This window comes from Argopecten irradians, unplaced genomic scaffold (genome assembly GCF_041381155.1).
Source record: "Argopecten irradians isolate NY unplaced genomic scaffold, Ai_NY scaffold_0376, whole genome shotgun sequence".
Classification (NCBI taxonomy): domain Eukaryota; kingdom Metazoa; phylum Mollusca; class Bivalvia; order Pectinida; family Pectinidae; genus Argopecten; species Argopecten irradians.
This window is the reverse complement of record NW_027187843.1, coordinates 29,584-49,069: the sequence shown is the minus strand read 5'-3', so window position 1 is coordinate 49,069 and position 19,486 is coordinate 29,584. Positions and strand designations below refer to the sequence as shown.

The following is a 19,486-nucleotide window of genomic DNA, read 5'->3' as shown; positions in this document are numbered from 1 at the left end:
GCTCAAACTCCGAGAAGAAAATTAATGTTTGATTTTTTTTTATTCATTTTAACATAATACTCTGTATGGTTATAGAAAAAAATAAAACCCCGAATAATATCAAAACCATAGACAATTGAAATTATACATACATATACACGATGGATGGAATAATTTAAGTGTACAGTTGGGACACTAATATGATAGTTTGGAATTGACTCCGACAGATATAAATAGTAGTCTCTCGAAAAACAAGACTAACGCCTTCTTCACGCTCCTCCCTCCGCGACCAGACATTCGTTGGACTTAGAGCTGTGTGAAATATTAATTCTTAGAATAATTACGTAACAGATGCAACACGATTGATTATGATCGTAGTCAAAATTTTAGGAATGGTAGAGCTGCAAACAAGACAAAGTTCTTTACTTAAAGCTAATCAATACAATTTTTAGCGTGTTGGTTTGCTTTAGCGTATGAACGTATATCTGATTATACGTATTGTGTCAGTTAAAAGTTAACTAAGTTTTGATGTTTACGATCGGAGTTTTCCCTCGAATAACTCTAAAATCACAGAGCACTCTAGGGCACCACGTATCGAAGAGTATCATAAGGCAGTATATTTTGATTGATAGCCATGTCAATAACGAATACGGGCAACTTGTCGAAAACTGTAGGCAAAATAGATGTTTCTTCTATAGTGTTCCGCATTAATTCATTTGTTTCATATGATAATTGTGTGAAAACTAATCTCATATATATTCATATTTATATATTGAATGTAAATGCCTGATTTTAGCCAGACCATTTGGTCGTGCTGTCATGCCCAACATTATTCAAACACATAGCCCACAACTGCAACCTATTTTACACACAAACATTGACATATCCACGGACGTCCACAACAACCGAATAGAAAAATGTAAACATAATTGAAATTTCAACTACAAATACTTTATAAGTAAAACAAGATTTAAAAAACACAAGAGATCCCAGAGGGATCTATGGCGCCCACCAAAAAAAAGAAAGATCTATGTCTGACAATGGAAAGGAGGGATCTTTTCCATGACCTTTCAAACTATCTTTTCAAACACATGACATATAAACTTTGAGACAGAATCGCTTATAGAACTTTCTAAGAAAATATTGAGTCACAAACCTCAACAACAATGAAATCTAAGATGGCGCGCACGGTTCGCGCCATCTCTGTTTACCGAATCAGGTCCCTGAAAGGCATTCTATGCATCCAGTCCAAAAGGAGGTACAATGCACAACATATGTGAGTTACAAGTGGAACCTAACACATAAAAATTGAGAAGAATCCTTTCATTACATACTGAGAAATAGGCGGCTAACAAACTCTTAACAATCTAAAATCCTCAATACTGGGCCGCTCGGATCCGCCATCTCTTTGTTAGTACCGATCGTGGTCCGCAAATACAGATATGCACCAACACAGGTTCCTTCGGGTGGAACCTACATATGTAAATTTGTAAACGATACCTTCAGTTACTTTTTGAGAAATAGCGGTAACAAAACTTTAACTATCAAAATCCAAGCCATCATGTTGACCGATCGGTTTCCAAAATGCAATATGCACAACTAGGGCCCTTGGGGAACCTTCAAATGAAATTGAGAAAGATCCCTTTCAGTACTTTTTGAGTAATAGCGGTAATAACAAAACTTTAACTGTCAAAATCCAAGATGGCCACCTGTCGGCCATCTTGTTCACCGATCGGTCCCCAAAATGGTAACATGCACAACTATGGTCCTAGGGGAACCTGTATATGAAATTTGAGAAAGATCCGCTTCAGCACTTTTTGAGAAATAGCGGTAACAAACTTTAACTAACAAAATCCAAGATGGCCACCTGTCGGCCATCTTGTTGACCGATCGGTCCCCAAAATGCAATATGCCACAACCAAGGGTCCTAGGTGAACCTACATATGAAAATGTTGAGAAAGATCCCTTCAGTACTTTCTGAGAAATAGCGGTAACAAACTTTAACTATCAAAATCCAAGATGGCCGCCTGTCGGCCATCTTGTTGACCGATCGGTCCCAAAATGCAATATGCACAACTAGGGCCCTAGGGGAAACCTATATATGATATTTGAGAAAGATCCCTGCATTACTTTTTGAGAAATAGCGGTAACAAACTTTAACTAATCAAAATCCAAGATGGCTGCCTGTCGGCCATCTTTTTGACCGATCATTCCCAAAAATTGCAATATGCATAAACTAGAGTCCTAGGGAAACCTGTACATAAAATTTGAGAAAGATCCCTTCAGCACTTTTTGAGAAATAGCGGTAACAAACTTTAAACTATCAAAATCCAAGATGGCCGCCTGTCGGCCATCTGTTTTAACCGATTGCGGTCCCAAAATTGCACATATGGGCACAACTAGAGTTCGCTTAGGGTGATGCTACATATGAAATTTTGAGCAAGGATCCTCTTCAGCACTTTCTGAGAATTAGCGGTAACGAAGAATTGTTAAACGGACGGGACGGACGGAAGGACGGACGGACGGAGACGGACCACGTACGAGAAGGCGAATTTGAATTACGCCCGACCATCTGATGATGGTGGGCTAAGAAACCCAGAATAAGCAATGATGATGGCGGTATGATTGGTTGAAAGATACAGCTGTAACGTTAGGCATTATTACCAGAAAACAAACGTCAGGAGATGGGTTCCATTACCGTAACAATGTAATTAATTGGAAATTAAATATTAAAGTTAAGCAAATTTACCAGTGGTAATTAAATTTTAAAAATGGGGGGGAAAAACCAACAATTACTTTCAGATTTTTATTATATTATCAATAAGAAAATAAGTTTTACTTGTATCCGGATTACTGAACACTAAAGTGAAAAAAATCACTTATGAAAATAAATACAATACATATCCATTTATTTGTTTGACATAGATCCATTTATACGAATATACATATAAATTGTGTATACTTAAGTTTCTCATTTTCATACGTCAATTAATACAATTATGTAGAAGGAACGATTCAATTTTTGAGATTACACTTTAATAAATGAAACAGAGTTTTTTGCAAAGGTTTTTGTGGAGAGAAAGTTTAAGTATAGTTATGGAACATATACCGATCGACAACATGTACAAATATAAATGTATCATTGTACATTGGCATGAATTCAAAATGCGGGGAAGTGAAAAAAATGTGAAGTATAACGGGACAAACAGTTATATATCTTAGAGGTCCACCTTTCAAACTCTCATAGATGTTGATGTAAGTCATTGTAAGGCATTTCTGATACGTAAGAAGGTCGATTGTAAGATTTCAATGGGTATAACCATGTGTACATAATATCACTTTTAAGTAATTTCGTGAGAATTAAACCTGAAATGAAGACCATATACCTAGCCCTCGTGACATTTTGAATTTCCACCCATGTGAGGTGTGATCATTAACCTATCAATCCTAACTCAGAAAGTAGTGAAGAGACGAAAGAACATAAGTTACCGATCTTATTGTAGTTCTCACATATGCTAACATTTGACCTACAGGATATGCTTGTTACTATAAATTACCCGGTACACCTTTGTAACCCATAAACTGTTATAAACATTTACCGTTACTACATGATAGGTCTACGATTCAGACCCCCCTTTTTCTACATTTAAAGAGATTGCGCCACCGCGCTTGAACAAATGGTAATATTTTCAATATCAAAAATAGGAGTCAGACGATTTTAGTATTTTCTTCATGTTACTAAATGTTTACTTACTTGTGACACACACCATAAACCCCCCATTGAAAAGTTTGAAGTCTATCTAATTTCACTTCAAGATACAAACAAGAAGGCACAATGGGTGCCTTAACGTTTCATCTGACTATAGAGTACAAATACAACATAAGTGCGTTATAAAGATTTTTAGAACCTATTTTCGTACCCTCTGTGACCTTGATTGAAGGTCAAGGTAATTTCATTTGAACAGAAACAAGGTAGCCCCTACACATCCACAGCATGCTAACATGCCACCAATATCAGTACCCTGGGGCCATTCTGGCTTCTTGAGAAGAAGCTTCATTTTACAAATTTTTAAGATCACTAATATGCCGGCCCATGACGCTTTAAAGGAAAGACATCAAGTCATTCGATTTCTTGAGAATAAACTTTGAATAGCCCCTCACACCCAATCATTGCTACAAGCCACAATATCATAACCCTTGGCCTTCTAGATACTCTCTTGGGAAAGAATTCCTTTACTAAAGATTTGTTAGCCTATTTGACCCACGTGGAACCTTGAATTCAGACTTCAAAAGTCATCATCCTTTGACACAAACTTGGTATGCCCCTCACACCCCAGGAATGGCTACATGACCCAATAATCAGTTCCATGTGCATATTCTGAGTCTTGAAACAACGAAGTTGTTTAAAAGATTTGTATCCTTTCCTGACCCTCCCCAAGAACCTTCAATGAAGATCAAGGTCCATTCCATTTGAGAACAAACTTGAAAGCCCTTTCATCCAAGCATGTCAAAGGCCCAATAGCCCCGTCACCACCAGTACTCTAGGCCTTTTAGTAGTATTCGCAAGAAGATGTTTTTAAAGGGATTTTAGCCTATTTGACCCCAGTGACCTTATATGAAGGCGATCAAGGTCCTTCATTCGAACAAACTTTGGTAGCCCTTCATCCAAGCATGCTGTAGGCCCACAATGAGAGGTATCCTGGGCCATTTAGTTCTTGAGAAGAAGTCATTTAAGATTTTAGCCTATCGAACCCCTGTGACCTTGAATGAAGATCAAGGTCATTGTTCATTTGAAATAAACTTGATAGCCCTCCATCCAATGCATGCGCTACATGCCCAAACATCAGTACCCCTAGGTCCTTCTGATCTAGTATACTTGAGACAAGAAGTCATTTAAAAGATTTTAGCCTATTTCTGACTCCCGAGACCTTGGCGAAATGAAGATCAAAGGTCAATTCAATCTTAACAAACTTTGAGTGTAGTCCCCATCAATCCAAGGCATGCTACAGGCCCAATAATTGAGTATGCTGGAGCCATTGTAGATATCTTGAGAAGCGAATGTCATACACTAATGATTATCAGCCTATCTAAACCCCTGCTGACCTTGAATGAATAATCCAACGGTCATTAAATTTTAAACAAACTGTGAATATCCCTTCATCCAAAGCATGACAAAGGCCCAATATCAGGTCATCAAGGCCTTTTAGTTTTATTCGCAAGCAAGATTGTTTAAAAAGGACATATTATAGCCAATTTGAATCCCCATGTGACCTTATATTACACGCGTCAATGGACCATCCATTCAGAACAACATTGGTTATCCCCTCATCCCACCCAATGCATGACTGTAGGCCCAATATGTGAGTAAATACCATGGTCCATTTAAGTTATCCATTAGAGAAGAAGCGGCTCATCACTTAAGATTTATAACCTATCTAACTCCCTGTGTACCTTGAATGAAGAGTCAAGGTATCATTAATTTGAATAAACTTGATAGCCCTCCATCCAAGCATGCTACAAATGCCCAATAAACACGCTAACCTTCGTGCTTACTAGTTCTTGAGAAGAAATCCATTTCAAAAGTATTTCTTAGCCCTATTTTGACCGCCCGTGACCCTTGAATGAAGATCAAGTCACATTCATTGGAACAAACTTGGTATACCCTTCATCCGAGCAGCATGCCACAGGGCCCAATAACCAGGTCTCTCAACACCCTCTTCCATTATCATCACGAGATGCTTTGTTTAACCATGGTTTAAACTCATATTTGACCCCTGTTGAGCCTTGAATGAAGCGCGTCAAGGTCATGATATTAATCAACAAACTTGGTATCCCGTTTCATCCATCAGGTTCTCGTAGGCCTCCTTATTGTTATTCACAAGAAGTTAGTTTTAAAGGATTTTAAGCCTAATTAGACCCCTGTGGACCTTGAAATGAAAGTCAAGGTCATTTAATTTAGAAACAAACTTGGGTAGCCCACATCCCCCAGCAACACTAACAGGCCGAACATATGAGTACCCGGGCCTTCCGGGTTATTGAGAAGAAAGTCGTTTATTCACAATGACAATCAAGCTTCTTATTGACCGGCGCACGACGAAGAGCCGGTTAGCATGATGACAATAGGTCATACCTAGAACCCCTATCGTATATAAATTAAAAATATCCATATAAAATCTGAACAAGAGGCCCAGAGGGCCTGTATCGCTCACCTGGTAATTTCAGCACTGATGTACTGGTAAATATAGTTTTCTTGTGGGCAACACTACTGGATGAATAAAAGCAGGTTCTGAATTGTGTTAACTTGGTTTCCGAGGTCTTATTGAATTGCCTCAGCATACATCAGTACTTTAGTGCATAGAAAATTCAGGCATTCAATTAGAATATTTATAATGCTGTTGAATTAAAACTGAAATTTACTAAAAAGTATTGTGTTGGCCCAACTTAACTGTTCACTTTGTATTCAAGTTAAATTCTCAGAAAACTCATAGACACATGCTTGATGTGTGATCCTGTTGTCAAAATGTTGGGTTTTTTTATCAATAAAAAATGTTTGAAATTCATTTGTGAGGTTTGATTGTATAATCCTCACTATAGGTAAATAAATGGCAAATTGTTTAAATAAGCATACCATTACACAAATAATGTTAATAACAAAACTTGGTATTACAGGGACTTAACTTAACAAATCCAAACTGGCCATCATTATACATGTACAGATTTTGAAAGGAATATCACGCTTTTAGGAAAGAACATATGACATGTATATGGATGGTTGAAATAGTAAACATAAAACCCTAATATTACAGTAGATATATATGACCTGTAAGCTGAAATTTGTTTTAAACCCTTGTGTCTGGTATGCATACTTTACTTAGCCATTTATAAATGTATGTATATATATATATTGTATATGGATAATATGTCAACTACAATAAAATAATGAAATCATAAAAAACATTTGCAAAGCATTTCATGTCAGAAATAATATTTATTTTATAAAGTTCAAAACAAGATATAATATAAATTAGTAATACAACTAGCAAATTATCTGCATCGATTAGGCATCATTTAGCGTATATAACAAATATAACTGATTTCGTCGCAATTTGTCAGAAAAAAATGTTAGCATTAAAACATAGGAATTCTTGGCAGGTTAATTTTTGTTATCCAACGAAAGACATATATTCTTAAAGGGAATATTTTATATTTATGGCTGAAAACAACATACAAGCAGATACATGAATTACATAGAAAGATGTATAAATAGCAGTGATTGACACATAGCCTTTTTAGCTAGATTTCATGTAGGTATAAGGTTCAGTGATAAAAAGGAACTTGGCAAGTTTGATTTATTTGAAGAAATGAAGTTTACAAGTATTTTCATACCGTGCCAGGGACTTCATTTTCTTTAATACTTACCACTTTTAATACCATTAGAATCTTATAACCAAGTTTCTTAATCTTAAACTTTCTTTAAGTCAATCTGCTATTATAGTTTGTTCATATACTGCCACTAATTGGGTCAAAAAAGTAATATCAACGGTTGTATTCCAGATAGATTTTTACAAACATATATGTCTGTAGGATACAAATTGCTTGAAGTAAACAATTCCAACAGCCACTAAAATATAGATACAATTAAATTTATATAAATAATGCCACATTTACTTTTTCAGTTATATTTGTTTATAATGTGCATTTCAAAATCAATCAAAGAATTAAAGAGAAGATACACAAGTAATCAATTGGAATCTTTAGAAGACAAGCCCCAATTTCTTAGAATATCAAACATAGTGATGAGACATATACATTAGTATGAATTATCTTTAAGTACACAACCACAGACTTTGTTTAACAGAAGAAATATATTATTAATGTTGTCATCCTCAAGGTATCAGGAACACATAACAATAATGACAAAAGTTACATAAACACAGCATTTAAATGACAAGCAATAACCACTTCCTATCACCATATTATTTTCTGTTTTAACTATGTATTTTGGCATTATAAATGCAAAAATTACAATTGTAAAAATCCAAGAATGCATAGGATTTATCTGTAAAAGCTTTTATAAGATTATTATGATAAGAGTAATTACAGGTCAATATATTGCCTCAGATGATAAATTGCAAAAATGTAAATCAAATGTGTATCTGAATCAAGGAACAGAAAGTATGGATATAAATGGATTAATTCATCATTATAGTATTAAAAAACGATTTTTTGACACATTTCAGTAGATATGCTGTAATATTGTAAATGTACTGATGTAATTATACTTGGATCATTTTGGGCTAAAATATGATTTAGGTAAGATAATATATACATGTACTCTATTTATATTTGATAGAGCAAAAATAATGTGTTTGTGTGAATCCTTAGGACAAATTTGTCATAAAGTCATTTTTTTGGTCTTAAAATTTGGTAACACAAAAATAACTTAAACTTAAACAGAAATAAATATTGGACTACACAAAAAACAGTATTTTTCAAAAATTTCTATCAGTCAGTGTATTACATGATAAACATTTTTAAGACATGAGGATGCTGTGTAAGATATTATCAGTAACCACAGTTGATACCAGCAGGTCAGGTTTTTGATACAGACTTTGTTATTGTTGAGTGCTCAGAGTGTCCAGCACAATTAATGGCTTTGAGTGACCGATACAGTTGTTGGATCACACTTTGTTACTGTTGAGTGCTCAGAGTGTCCAGTATAATTAATGGCTTTGAGTGACCGATACAGTCGTTGGATCACACTTTGTTACTGTTGAGTGCTCAGAGTGTCCAGTATAATTAATGGCTTTGAGTGTCCGATACAGTTGTTGGATCACACTTTGTTACTGTTGAGTGCTCAGAGTGTCCAGTATAATTAATGGCTTTGAGTGTCCGATACAGTTGTTGGATCACACTTTGTTACTGTTGAGTGCTCAGAGTGTCCAGCACAATTAATGGCTTTGAGTGACCGATACAGTTGTTGGATCACACTTTGTTACTGTTGAGTGCTCAGAGTGTCCAGTATAATTAATGGCTTTGAGTGTCCGATACAGTTGTTGGATCACACTTTGTTACTGTTGAGTGCTCAGAGTGTCCAGTATAATTAATGGCTTTGAGTGTCCGATACAGTTGTTGGATCACACTTTGTTACTGTTGAGTGCTCAGAGTGTCCAGCATAATTAATGGCTTTGAGTGTCCGATACAGTTTTTGGATCACACTTTGTTAATGTTGAGTGCTCAGAGTGTCCAGTATAATTAATGGCTTTGAGTGTCCGATACAGTTGTTGGATCACACTTTGTTAATGTTGAGTGCTCAGAGTGTCCAGTATAATTAAATGGCTTTGAGTGTCCGATACAGTTGTTGGATCACATTTTGTTATGTTGAGTGCTCAGCGTGTCCAGTATAATAAATGGCTTTGAGTGTCTGATACAGTTGTTGGATCACATTTTTTTTACTGTTGAGTGCTCAGAGTGTCCAGCACAATTAATGGCTTTGAGTGACCGATACAGTTGTTGGATCACACTTTGTTACTGTTGAGTGCTCAGAGTGTCCAGTATAATTAATGGCTTTGAGTGTCCGATACAGTTGTTGGATCACACTTTGTTACTGTTGAGTGCTCAGAGTGTCCAGTATAATTAATGGCTTTGAGTGTCCGATACAGTTGTTGGATCACACTTTGTTACTGTTGAGTGCTCAGAGTGTCCAGCACAGTTATTAATGGCTTTGAGTGACCAATACAGTTGATGGATCACACATTGGTGCTGTTGAGAGGTGGGATTCATATTAGGGCTAAACAAAAAACATTTTGAGCAAATGGACAATTTTGCTATTGATGAAATTCCAGTGTGCTTCAGGCGTAGCATCAACATCCTGCAAATGGTTCATTTGATGTCCGATGAGACCTGGATAAAATCTTACACAGCATTCCATGACATGTCAACCATATTTATTCTGCAATAAGCCCATGGTTGATTAGAAATAGAAGACTATAATATTTCCAAAGAGTATAGAGTACAGTCAAAATAGTACACCTTTGTACTGTATAAAAAAGACTTGTCACTCAGGGCTTATTGCAGAATAACCCCCCCCCCCCCCCTTCACCCCACCCCCTTTTTCCCCCACCCACCACCTGGAGGCCCGGATTTGTCAAGCATTACCTCCATTTATTCCCTAATTATGCTCCGGTACACTATCATCAGAACTCATACAGCGCCATAAACTAGTTTATGGTCTGTCCAGCAACATTCAACAACACTTGTAGTATAATTTTCCATGTTGGTGAAGATAAGATCAAGTGTAGAGCCATAATCTGTTGTCACAGAAGACACTATTTGTTTGCACTCAAACTTATTTTTCATCCATTTTAGAAATGTGTCATCTAATTTTATATCAACATTAAAATCACCAACAATTAGAAAATTGTCATGAGCTTTTATTTGTGATGCAATGTGTGTCTCAATCTCTTTTTTCAGCTGTGAATAACTACACCTTGGTGATTTATACACAACTGCAATCTGTACCAAAGTGTCACATTTTTTTACATTTGTCACCATACATTCAAAATCAAATGAACTAAAGGTGTAAATATCTGACACATCAAGATTGTTTCCAAAATACATTGCTGAGCCATGATGTGCACAACCATGAGTAAGCTGTTGGTCATTCCTTTTAATATGAAACCCATCAAGCATCAAGCTCTCGTCAGATATGTTTGGTTTAAGTTTGGTTTCTGCGAAAGCTAAAACATCAGCACCTATGATATTGTAATCACCTTTGATATCTTTGTGATGTAACATAAGTGATCTCACATTCAGAAAGGCAACTTTCAATTTTTGGGGTGAAAGTGTGTAGGGTGGAATGTAACACAAATTCAATGTTGCCTCTGAACGTAGCCTCTGCATTTCCTCAGTTACTGAATAATCTACGGATATCTTTTCTTCATTCAAATTCAGTAAAAACAAATCTGACAAATTTCTAACTCGACTTAAGGCTACATAGTGCATATGGGGCTGTTTTCTTGCAGAAGTCATATCTACCACAACCTTTTTCAAAGTACATCCTTGGGATTTGTGTATAGTTTTTGCAGCTGCTGGTCTAATAGGAAATTGGATCCGGATGAAAGATTTACGATTATACATGAAATTACGTTGAGTATCAAATATGGGAGTCCATGTGTTATCAATATTTGATGAGCGTAAATGGTTATATGTCCTTCTTGTTTCTATCCCTGTGGAGTCATCTTCAAACTGTACCCATATAATACTTGGACGGAGAGTGTTCTCCTGTTTGTATTCAATTTTCCGTACATGACAACATGCACCATTTACTAGTCCATCTTGAATGTTAAGATTAGCCGTAATTTCATATGGCATTCCAACAGCTATTGGGACAGTATTCATAAGTCCAGCAGTATTGGTTGTACTGACATTTTGGAGTGCTTGTATTAGCCGGTCTTTGACATTTGCTGGGATATCACCAACAACAGTATCAAGAGATGGTACAGTCACTTTTGTACTGGAAGCAAGGTCGAATACTTCTTTGTTGAAATCATCAACTTGTTTGTTTGTTGTGAATAGATGTGGTGCATCTCTTGGATAATGTGCATCACTAGAATTAATAATTCTTGTTTTCAGAGTTGCGAGATCTTCATTTGAAAGTGTGCTATTTTCCAGCGAACGCAATCTATTAAGGAGTTCAGCAAAATCTTTGTCATCTTTCTGACGCATGATCTCACTTAATTCATGCATTGTAAACAAAGATGTCCAAAGGTTGGTTGCAAGAGGACCCATGTGCTCTTCCAAGTCTGCAAAAATCCATTTGTCCATAACAGGTTTTAATTGATATAAATCACCTATCAGCACTACACTGACTCCGCCAAATAACTGACTCTGATTTCCTTTGATTTTTTGAAGACACTCATTTATAAGTGACAGCATCTTATTTCCCACCATAGACACTTCATCAATAATAACAACAGACAGATCTCTGTATTTGACTCTGAGGGTGTTTAGTGTGTCAGAATCTACATGGTAGTTTTGGTAACCACGATTTGGTAGGATTTTGAAGGCAGCATGTATGGTAGTGCCATTGATATTGTGAGCAGCTTTTCCTGTAGGAGCACATAGAAGAACTTTACAGTTGTCAGGGTTTTCACCTTCTGCTGAACAAAGACACCTTTTTAATGCCTGATATAATGCCTTGATAACAACAGATTTTCCTACTCCAGCACCACCCGTTAGGAAAGCATATAAAGGTTCATCTCTTGTTTTAACCCAGTGTAGAACATGTAAGAAAAATTCTTTTTGCTTCAAGTTAAGCTGTCTCACAAGTTGAAGATATTCCTCATTTGGTAAGAGAGTTGGTGAATGTTCTACATGTGCAGCTGTTTGTGATATACCCAGGTCAACACCTATATCATATTCTTGATGAGCAGCAGTTTCTGGCTTATAGTATATAAATTGTTTACTTTCATGTGAACCTTCACGTTCATCTTCCTGCTCGGTATGCTGAGTTAATGGAGCTATCTGATCAAACTCATCATTGAGATCATCATGTGCTCTTTGTAAGGCACTATCAATTTCATCTGTATGATGTTCATATTCAGCACACTTGTTATCTACAACATGTTTTACATACAGATAATGATCCTCATATGTTTGAAATTGCCCCAACAAATCGGTTGTTTCATTTCGCCATGGAAAGAATAACAAGAGTTTCTCTCTGTAATGATTTTCACTATCAGTTTTTACACTGTACCTAACATAGCGAATAACTTTACGATGTTTTCTTCGGCGGATACTGGTACCGTTTGGTAACGTTATTTCAGTCCAGTTATCTACATTGTCTGGATCATCTTCATCTTCAGAATCAGATTTACTTAGATCATCATCATTGATTTCTTCCGGTGATGACATTTTCTTTGGATAACTTATATCCAGTTCAGCAACATAATCAGCAAGACACATTTTTTGTAATTGCTTTGGACGCTTTGCATATCTTTTCACAATGTTATCACTTTCTATGTCAGTAGAATCTTGAGGAAGTTTTTCCAACACATCTTTTTGCTTAAGAAGAAACGTTCGGTTATGAGGCTCGGATGTGTTGATAAACACTACATCTCTTGATGACTTTGTCAGAGGAAGTTGCAAAGTTAGGTAAGCTGCTTCTTGTGAACTGACTTCTACACTGTTAAGGAATTTGTTTCCAATATGACGAACTTGTCTCTTTATATCCATATTGCCTCTTCGTGCCTCTTTACATGCTTCATCAAGAAGTAAGCTCATTCCCCTTTGAGATTTACTAATGTAAGCTACGATATATACCGCACATGCATATGGGTCAAGAACAAATTGAAGATCATGATTTGCATTCCATGCCTCTAACAAAGAAGTCATGTAAGGATTAATTCGTACTTCACAGGGTTGTCTTTTCAAAAACACTTTTGGAGATTTAAGGGACGACCTTATGCACAAAATGTATTCTTCCTCTGTTATACCAGCTACATCAGTAAGGAAATCTTCAAATGTTAAATTTTCTGTTTCAGCTAATTTTGTGATTTTCTCTTGAATTTCAGAATATTTCTTTTTCAACATTTCATTGTCTTCATCTAAAGGTTCTAAAATCATTGTCCTTGACATTGGGGGTAGTGGAAACCCAAATCTGCAAACAGCTTTTCCCTTTTTTCTACAAGTTTTTGAGTGTTTATGGGTCTGTATGTCTACAAGTGATTTCAAGTTATCAGGAACATTTGACTGACATGATGTATAATGTTCAACATATTCAGCTATCTTGTCATTTGAATCTTCCTTGTATTTTGGAGCATCCTTTATCCACATAAGCATGTGTATGTGAGGTGAACCTCTATGTTGAAATTCAACACGATAAAAGTAGTCTGTCAATGTTCCAAGAGGAGCATGGTCTGATTTCAAAACGGTATTGATAAATTGTTGAACACGGTGGTCAAAATATCTAGTGCAGGTAATTGGATCTTTTTGTACCAGAGTAGTTTTGTTGATCCATGTCATATTATTTATCTGCTGGTTTGTATATGATATGTTATCATTTAACTCCCCTAGAATTCTCAAGAGGTCATGCCACCTTGTATCACCTGCAGACAGTGATCCAAACCATGTTGGTAGTCCAAGTTGGCGAATCATTGCAAAAACATCTTTCTTTCTCTTTTCTAAGTAGGGCGGGGAGTTTCTAAGAGTTCTGAATATGTAGAAACCTTCATCAAGGTTTACCAACTTGTCCATGCGTGTCTGATTAAGGGCTTCAGCAGCAGTAACATTTTTGTCTTTACTTTTGCATCTTCTCAGTGCCAAATAAACTTTGTCTGATATCTGCTTCATCTGTATCTTTTTCATTTTGAAGAAGAGATTTGGTACAGAATTAGCTGCTCGTCTATCAATATTTCGGAGTTCCCATTTTACAACATCACTGTAATTAACCTTTATTTCTCTTTGGGTATTCGGTATGCGACGTTTGCCACAAAATATGGAAGGAAATGATAACTCTTCCGCATCTTTGTCAGAGTATAAACTCAAAGGACGCTGTCCTTCACCAGGAGCAAATGTGTATATCGAGTCATTCTGTGGACATACAGGATCTATCAATGTATCAGCGTTTCCTATCACCCGGTCTTCATCTGCTATTTCACTGAATGTGTCGGAGTCCTGACCTTCATCATCAGACTGATCTTCATTTTGATTTGAGGAAGATGCTATGAATGTGTTAATGATTTCTTTGGCACTTTGATCCACCTTTGAAAACCACTCTTCATCTATTTCAACACCAGATTCTTTATAAAGTTCACCATTGTTAAAAAGCCAATGTAAAGCAGCCAAAACATGCATTGGTCGAACGTTTTCAGTAAACTCACACTTTTTATAAGACAGTTTTCTTTTGATTCTCACCGGAATGGTAGTTTGTTCGAACTGTCTTGGCAATGCTTTAATGGTTGGTTGTATATCAACTGGGACATTTACAACATTTCCATGAATACTTAATTGACCACCTCGGGGAAGTTCACGCATTTGCATAAAAGGGATTCTCAATGCAACTAACCTTTCTTCAAGCTGATGCAAATTCAGTTCTGCTGGTTTATCAGGAAATGACATTTGATTTGCAAGTGATAATGTTGGCATTTTCCCACTTTTCAATGATGAAGAACACGTTCTACAAATCCATTCCTTATCATTCTTTGATATGTAATTAGTAGTACATCTAGTAAAAAGAGAACTATGGTCAACATTTCTATTTACTTCTGTTACAGAGTGTTTAAACCATGTTTGGTGACAACTTGTACAGACATACACTGGACCTTCTGCTATTGTTTTGTGAAATTTTTTGACAACATCATTCAAATACATTCCTCGTTTACAGTGCAACTCTTTCAGTTTGAATATAGGGTCATTTCTCTGCAACCTTTTTGTTCTTTTGGCAGCCTTTCTTTCTTTATTGTTTGTTGAATTTTTTCTTGAAATCTGTTTTACAATTCGTTCTTTTTCTTGGTAATATTTAGACAGACGAGCCTTCCTTTTACTAATAAGTTCTCTTACTCTTTCCTGATTACGATAAAATTCATGAGTTCTAACTTTCTGTTTCATTTTTGCTTCGTTATGTTTATAATCTACATTTTCTCTTGCTTTTCGCTTGATTTTCTTTTCTTTTGTTCTTTCAGATGTTCTGTATTCATCATCTGCTCTTGCTCTCTGTTTACTTTTCCTTTCTTTTGTTCTGTATTCACCATCTGTTCTTGCTCTCCGTTTACTTTCCTTTTCTTTTATTCTTTCAGATGCTCTGTATTCATCATCTAATCTTACTTTCTGTTTAACTCTAACTTCTTTTAATCTTTCACATGCTCGATAGTCATCATCTGTTCTTGCTCTCTGTTTACTTTTCTTTTCTTTTGTTCTTTCAGATGTTCTGTATTCATCATCTGTTCTTGCTCTCTGTTTACTTTTCCTTTTTTTTTCTGTATCGTCTTTACTTTTCTTTTTCTTTCTGTTCTTTCATCATCTGTTCTGCTCTGTACTTTTCTTTCTTTGTTCTTTCAGATCATTCATCATCTGTTCTTGCTCTCTGTTTACTTTTCCTTTCTTTTGATCTGTATTCACCATCTGTTCTTGCTCTCTGCTTACTTTTCTTTTCTTTTGTTCTTTCAGAAGCTCTGTATTCATCATCTGTTCTTGCTTTCTGTTTTCTTTTCTGTTCTTTCATTCTTTCAGATGCTCGATATTTGTCATTTGTTCTTGCTTTCTGCTTGCTTGTGTGGCCTTGCTTTCTTTCTCTATTTCTGTAGTTTTCATTTAATCTTTGGTTTTGCTTGTATTTCTTATAATAGTTTCTTCTATTTATCTTTGTATTTTCTGTTTCCATCTTTTTCTGGATAGTACTCCTATCTGTATTATTGAGATTTTTTCCTGTAGTTAAGTCAGAGGTCTCTTTTTTTGCTTGATTGAAATACTTTTGATCTTCAAAATATTTATTGAGAAGTTCAAACCGGTTAGAATGTTTTCTTTTCTCCACTAACGTGAGTGAAAGAGGTGTGGCATTTTGTTGCGTCTCAGCATCGGTATGTATCACCAGAGGCTGTATTTCAAACTGTTCATCTGCAGACAAATTCAAGCTTGCATAATACTTTTTCATATATCCAACAAGGTCAGTGATGTTTGGAAAAGTGCAAAGAATAGCTTTCCCTCCTTGTGCATCTAAAAGATCATTACCATGAGGGTGCGAATCAAAAAAGTGAAAGTATCCATCATGTGTTTTCCAAAATGCTGATGTAATTGACCCTATTGTTATCAATCCCATATTGTCTTGTTCAAACATTGAACATACAGATGAATGCAGGGATAACAAATTGGAATTGTTATGGTTATTGACAATTCCAACAAACATGTTCCGTTTTTCTATATGGCATTTATAACATGAAGTATGAATGTCGGAGGGGAGTTCCTCAAATTGCAGCAAATAAGACCTAAAGTTTCCACTCGCTCGAAGATCAGATATGACAGTGTGATAGAGCTCGTCTCCTTTGTGTAGGACTTCATCAAGAACATCAGTAGTGAATGACTTGCAGTGTCTGGCATAAAGAAGCATCATTAGTGAATTACAAGTACATTGACGACCTCTTGATATACTTGGAAATGTACTATCTGACTGGGAATAACTTGCAAATATGCAATGCGTTTGGTTGGATAGTTGCGATATTCTCTTCTGTATCTGAATTGACATGTCTTTAGTAATAATGACATCTTCAGAATTTTCATTCTTTTGTTTTTTCACATTCTTATCGTCAATGTTATGTCTGGACTTTCTTTTGTTTGTTTTTTGCTGAAGTGTATTTCTGTGATTTGGTGCAAAAGTACCCATAGATTCACCATTGGCAAGTTCAACAGGGAAAACTTCCTCCTTAGAGTTCATATCATTTTCACCATTAACATCTTTCCTTGCACCTTTTTTAGTTAATTTTGAATTTCTTTTGAACCTACAGCTTTCTTCGTTTCCAGAGTTTTTTCTTGTTTTTCTCTTTTTTGTCAGTCGTTTAAGAGGATCACTTGCAATAGACTTTGCACTTTCGTCAGGTTTTATTTTCATGTTTCTTGTTTTAACCCTTCTTCCATTCGAAGAATGAAAATCACATGAAAACCTTAATTTTGATGTGCGTCTGTATATTTTGTGCTTGTCTGGTTTGGATACAATTTCATTCAGGTGTTTTTGTTTCTTTAATGGCACCACTTTCCTATTCAATTTCGCAGTAGCAATCATTATATTGTAAATAGGCTTTTTAACATGTTTCCTTACTGGTTTCTTCACTGGAATCTTTTTCCTGTCCAATTTGTCAGTTATCAGCATTATGTTATACAGTGGCTTCTTCTTTTGATGGTCATTGCTGAATTGACTAGTTTTTCTCCCAGATTCATGAACAACATCTGTAGTGTTATTGGAGGCAGCATTCTTGGAAGTTAATTTAGATTCACAACTATCACTTTGAGACGCATTCAAGTTCTTGGCAACTTTGTGGAGGGGCATTTCATTCACAAATCCAATTTCAGCATGTTTTTGTTTACTTTGTTGTATGCTCTGCTGCAAGTCATCCTTACCTTTAACCAAAGCTTCATCTGGCATTTTATTTGGCAATTCTTTTGGCAATTCATTTGGCAATCTCATAATGCAAACTTCATTTGGCAATCTCGTCATGCAAACTTCATTTGGCAATTGATTTTGAGTTTGATTGTAAAGTTCATTGGCGCTCTTGCGAGCTTCATTGGCAAGTTCATTGGCAAATTCATTGGCAAGTTCATTGGCAAGTTCATAAGCAAATTCATTGGCAAGTTCATAAGCAAATTCTTTGGCAAGTTCATAAGCGCTCTTACGAGCTTGGTCACTTGGCTGTGTTTTTACCGAGGCCACTTCCTCAGTCACGTTACTCGTCAGGTCAATTGGCTGTGTTTTTAACGAGGCCACTTCCTCAGTCAAGTCTATGTCAATTGGCTGTGTTTTTAATGAGGCCACTTCCTCAGTTGGGTCCGTCAGTCTCTTCTCGAGAGATCTCCACATCTCTCTCTTCACCAAACACTTCTTCTTTCTTCGAGGCATCTACAAAATACAAGCAAGATTTTAATTGAAACATAATTCCAAATTGTTTAAAGATGCTTTACCGCCGACAAATGGTATTTTTTCACTATCAAAAACAGGAGCAGAATGAAGTCCTGATTGCGCATGCACCAAAGGCGAAATAAATTATTTTATATTATTTTTTGTGTTAGACATATATATACACGATTAAACACCAATTACTGATCAAATGATGAATATCATTTATGCTCTGACGGCGGTGGAGCATCTTCAAAGCATTTACTTTATATGATAATGTAAGATTTTGCGGATGGTAAAAGTTGAAGAAATGGTTAAAAATGTACGTCTCTAATTCTTGCAATAAGATGAAAATAATTCTTCGCATCGGCATGTTTTATTGAACATAATCTGGAGCTTAATTAGTTATTCCTGCTTAATAAGCAGTAGTTATAAATATGCTTTCATTAAGATTTCTATTTACCGTGTATATATATATATACTGCATATACCATTATTTGTGATTGCTTGTCAAAGACCAATCACTGTGATGGTAAAAATAATGTTCATCTACTTTTTTATTGCATTATACTACAGGATAGTGAGGATACTAAATTTGACTTTAATAAGGAACTTCAACTTGTGTCACCTGATCAACTAATTATATAAAATGAATATTCAAAATATTTTTTATATATGAAATTTGACATAGGTTTCATTCTAACTGTTTGATTTTGACTATCTGTCCTTATTTGACTTTATACTGAATAATCATAAATTAATACTGACCAGATAAAATACCACTTTTTAAACTTCGAAAAAAACTGCATATGCAATTTGAATATCTGTTGGATGTACTATAAATATTTTCCTAGTTCGGTGTTTGATCTATACAAGTTGCGACAAACTAAGTCTTCGAGATTCAGC

At 35.7% G+C, this 19,486-nt stretch overlaps 1 protein-coding gene across 1 annotated transcript; it reads right to left on the bottom strand.

Annotated features, from left to right (window-relative positions):
* Nucleotides 1-10,182: 10,182 nt before the first annotated feature.
* LOC138312573 (uncharacterized) lies at nt 10,183-18,583 on the bottom strand. The gene is made up of 3 exons (XM_069253387.1): nt 17,353-18,583; nt 16,515-16,593; nt 10,183-15,985 (listed from the first exon to the last, which is right to left on the bottom strand). Exons 1-3 carry the CDS (start codon nt 18,581-18,583, stop codon nt 10,183-10,185), a joined length of 7,113 nt encoding a protein of 2,370 aa, XP_069109488.1.
* Nucleotides 18,584-19,486: the final 903 nt, after the last annotated feature.

Excerpts from the sequence above, each read along its gene's own strand:
- LOC138312573 (XM_069253387.1), bottom strand. The coding sequence starts at position 18,583 with ATGCCTCGAAGAAAGAAGAAGTGTTTGGTGAAGAGAGAGATGTGGAGA. Across the intron at positions 16,594-17,352 it reads TGCCAATGGTGAATCTATGG|ATGAACAGTTTGAAATACAG; the intron begins GTACTTTTGCAC and ends ATTTGTCTGCAG. Across the intron at positions 15,986-16,514 it reads GCCACACCTCTTTCACTCAC|AAAGAAAAAGAAAAGTAAAG; the intron begins GTTAGTGGAGAA and ends ATGAAAGAACAG.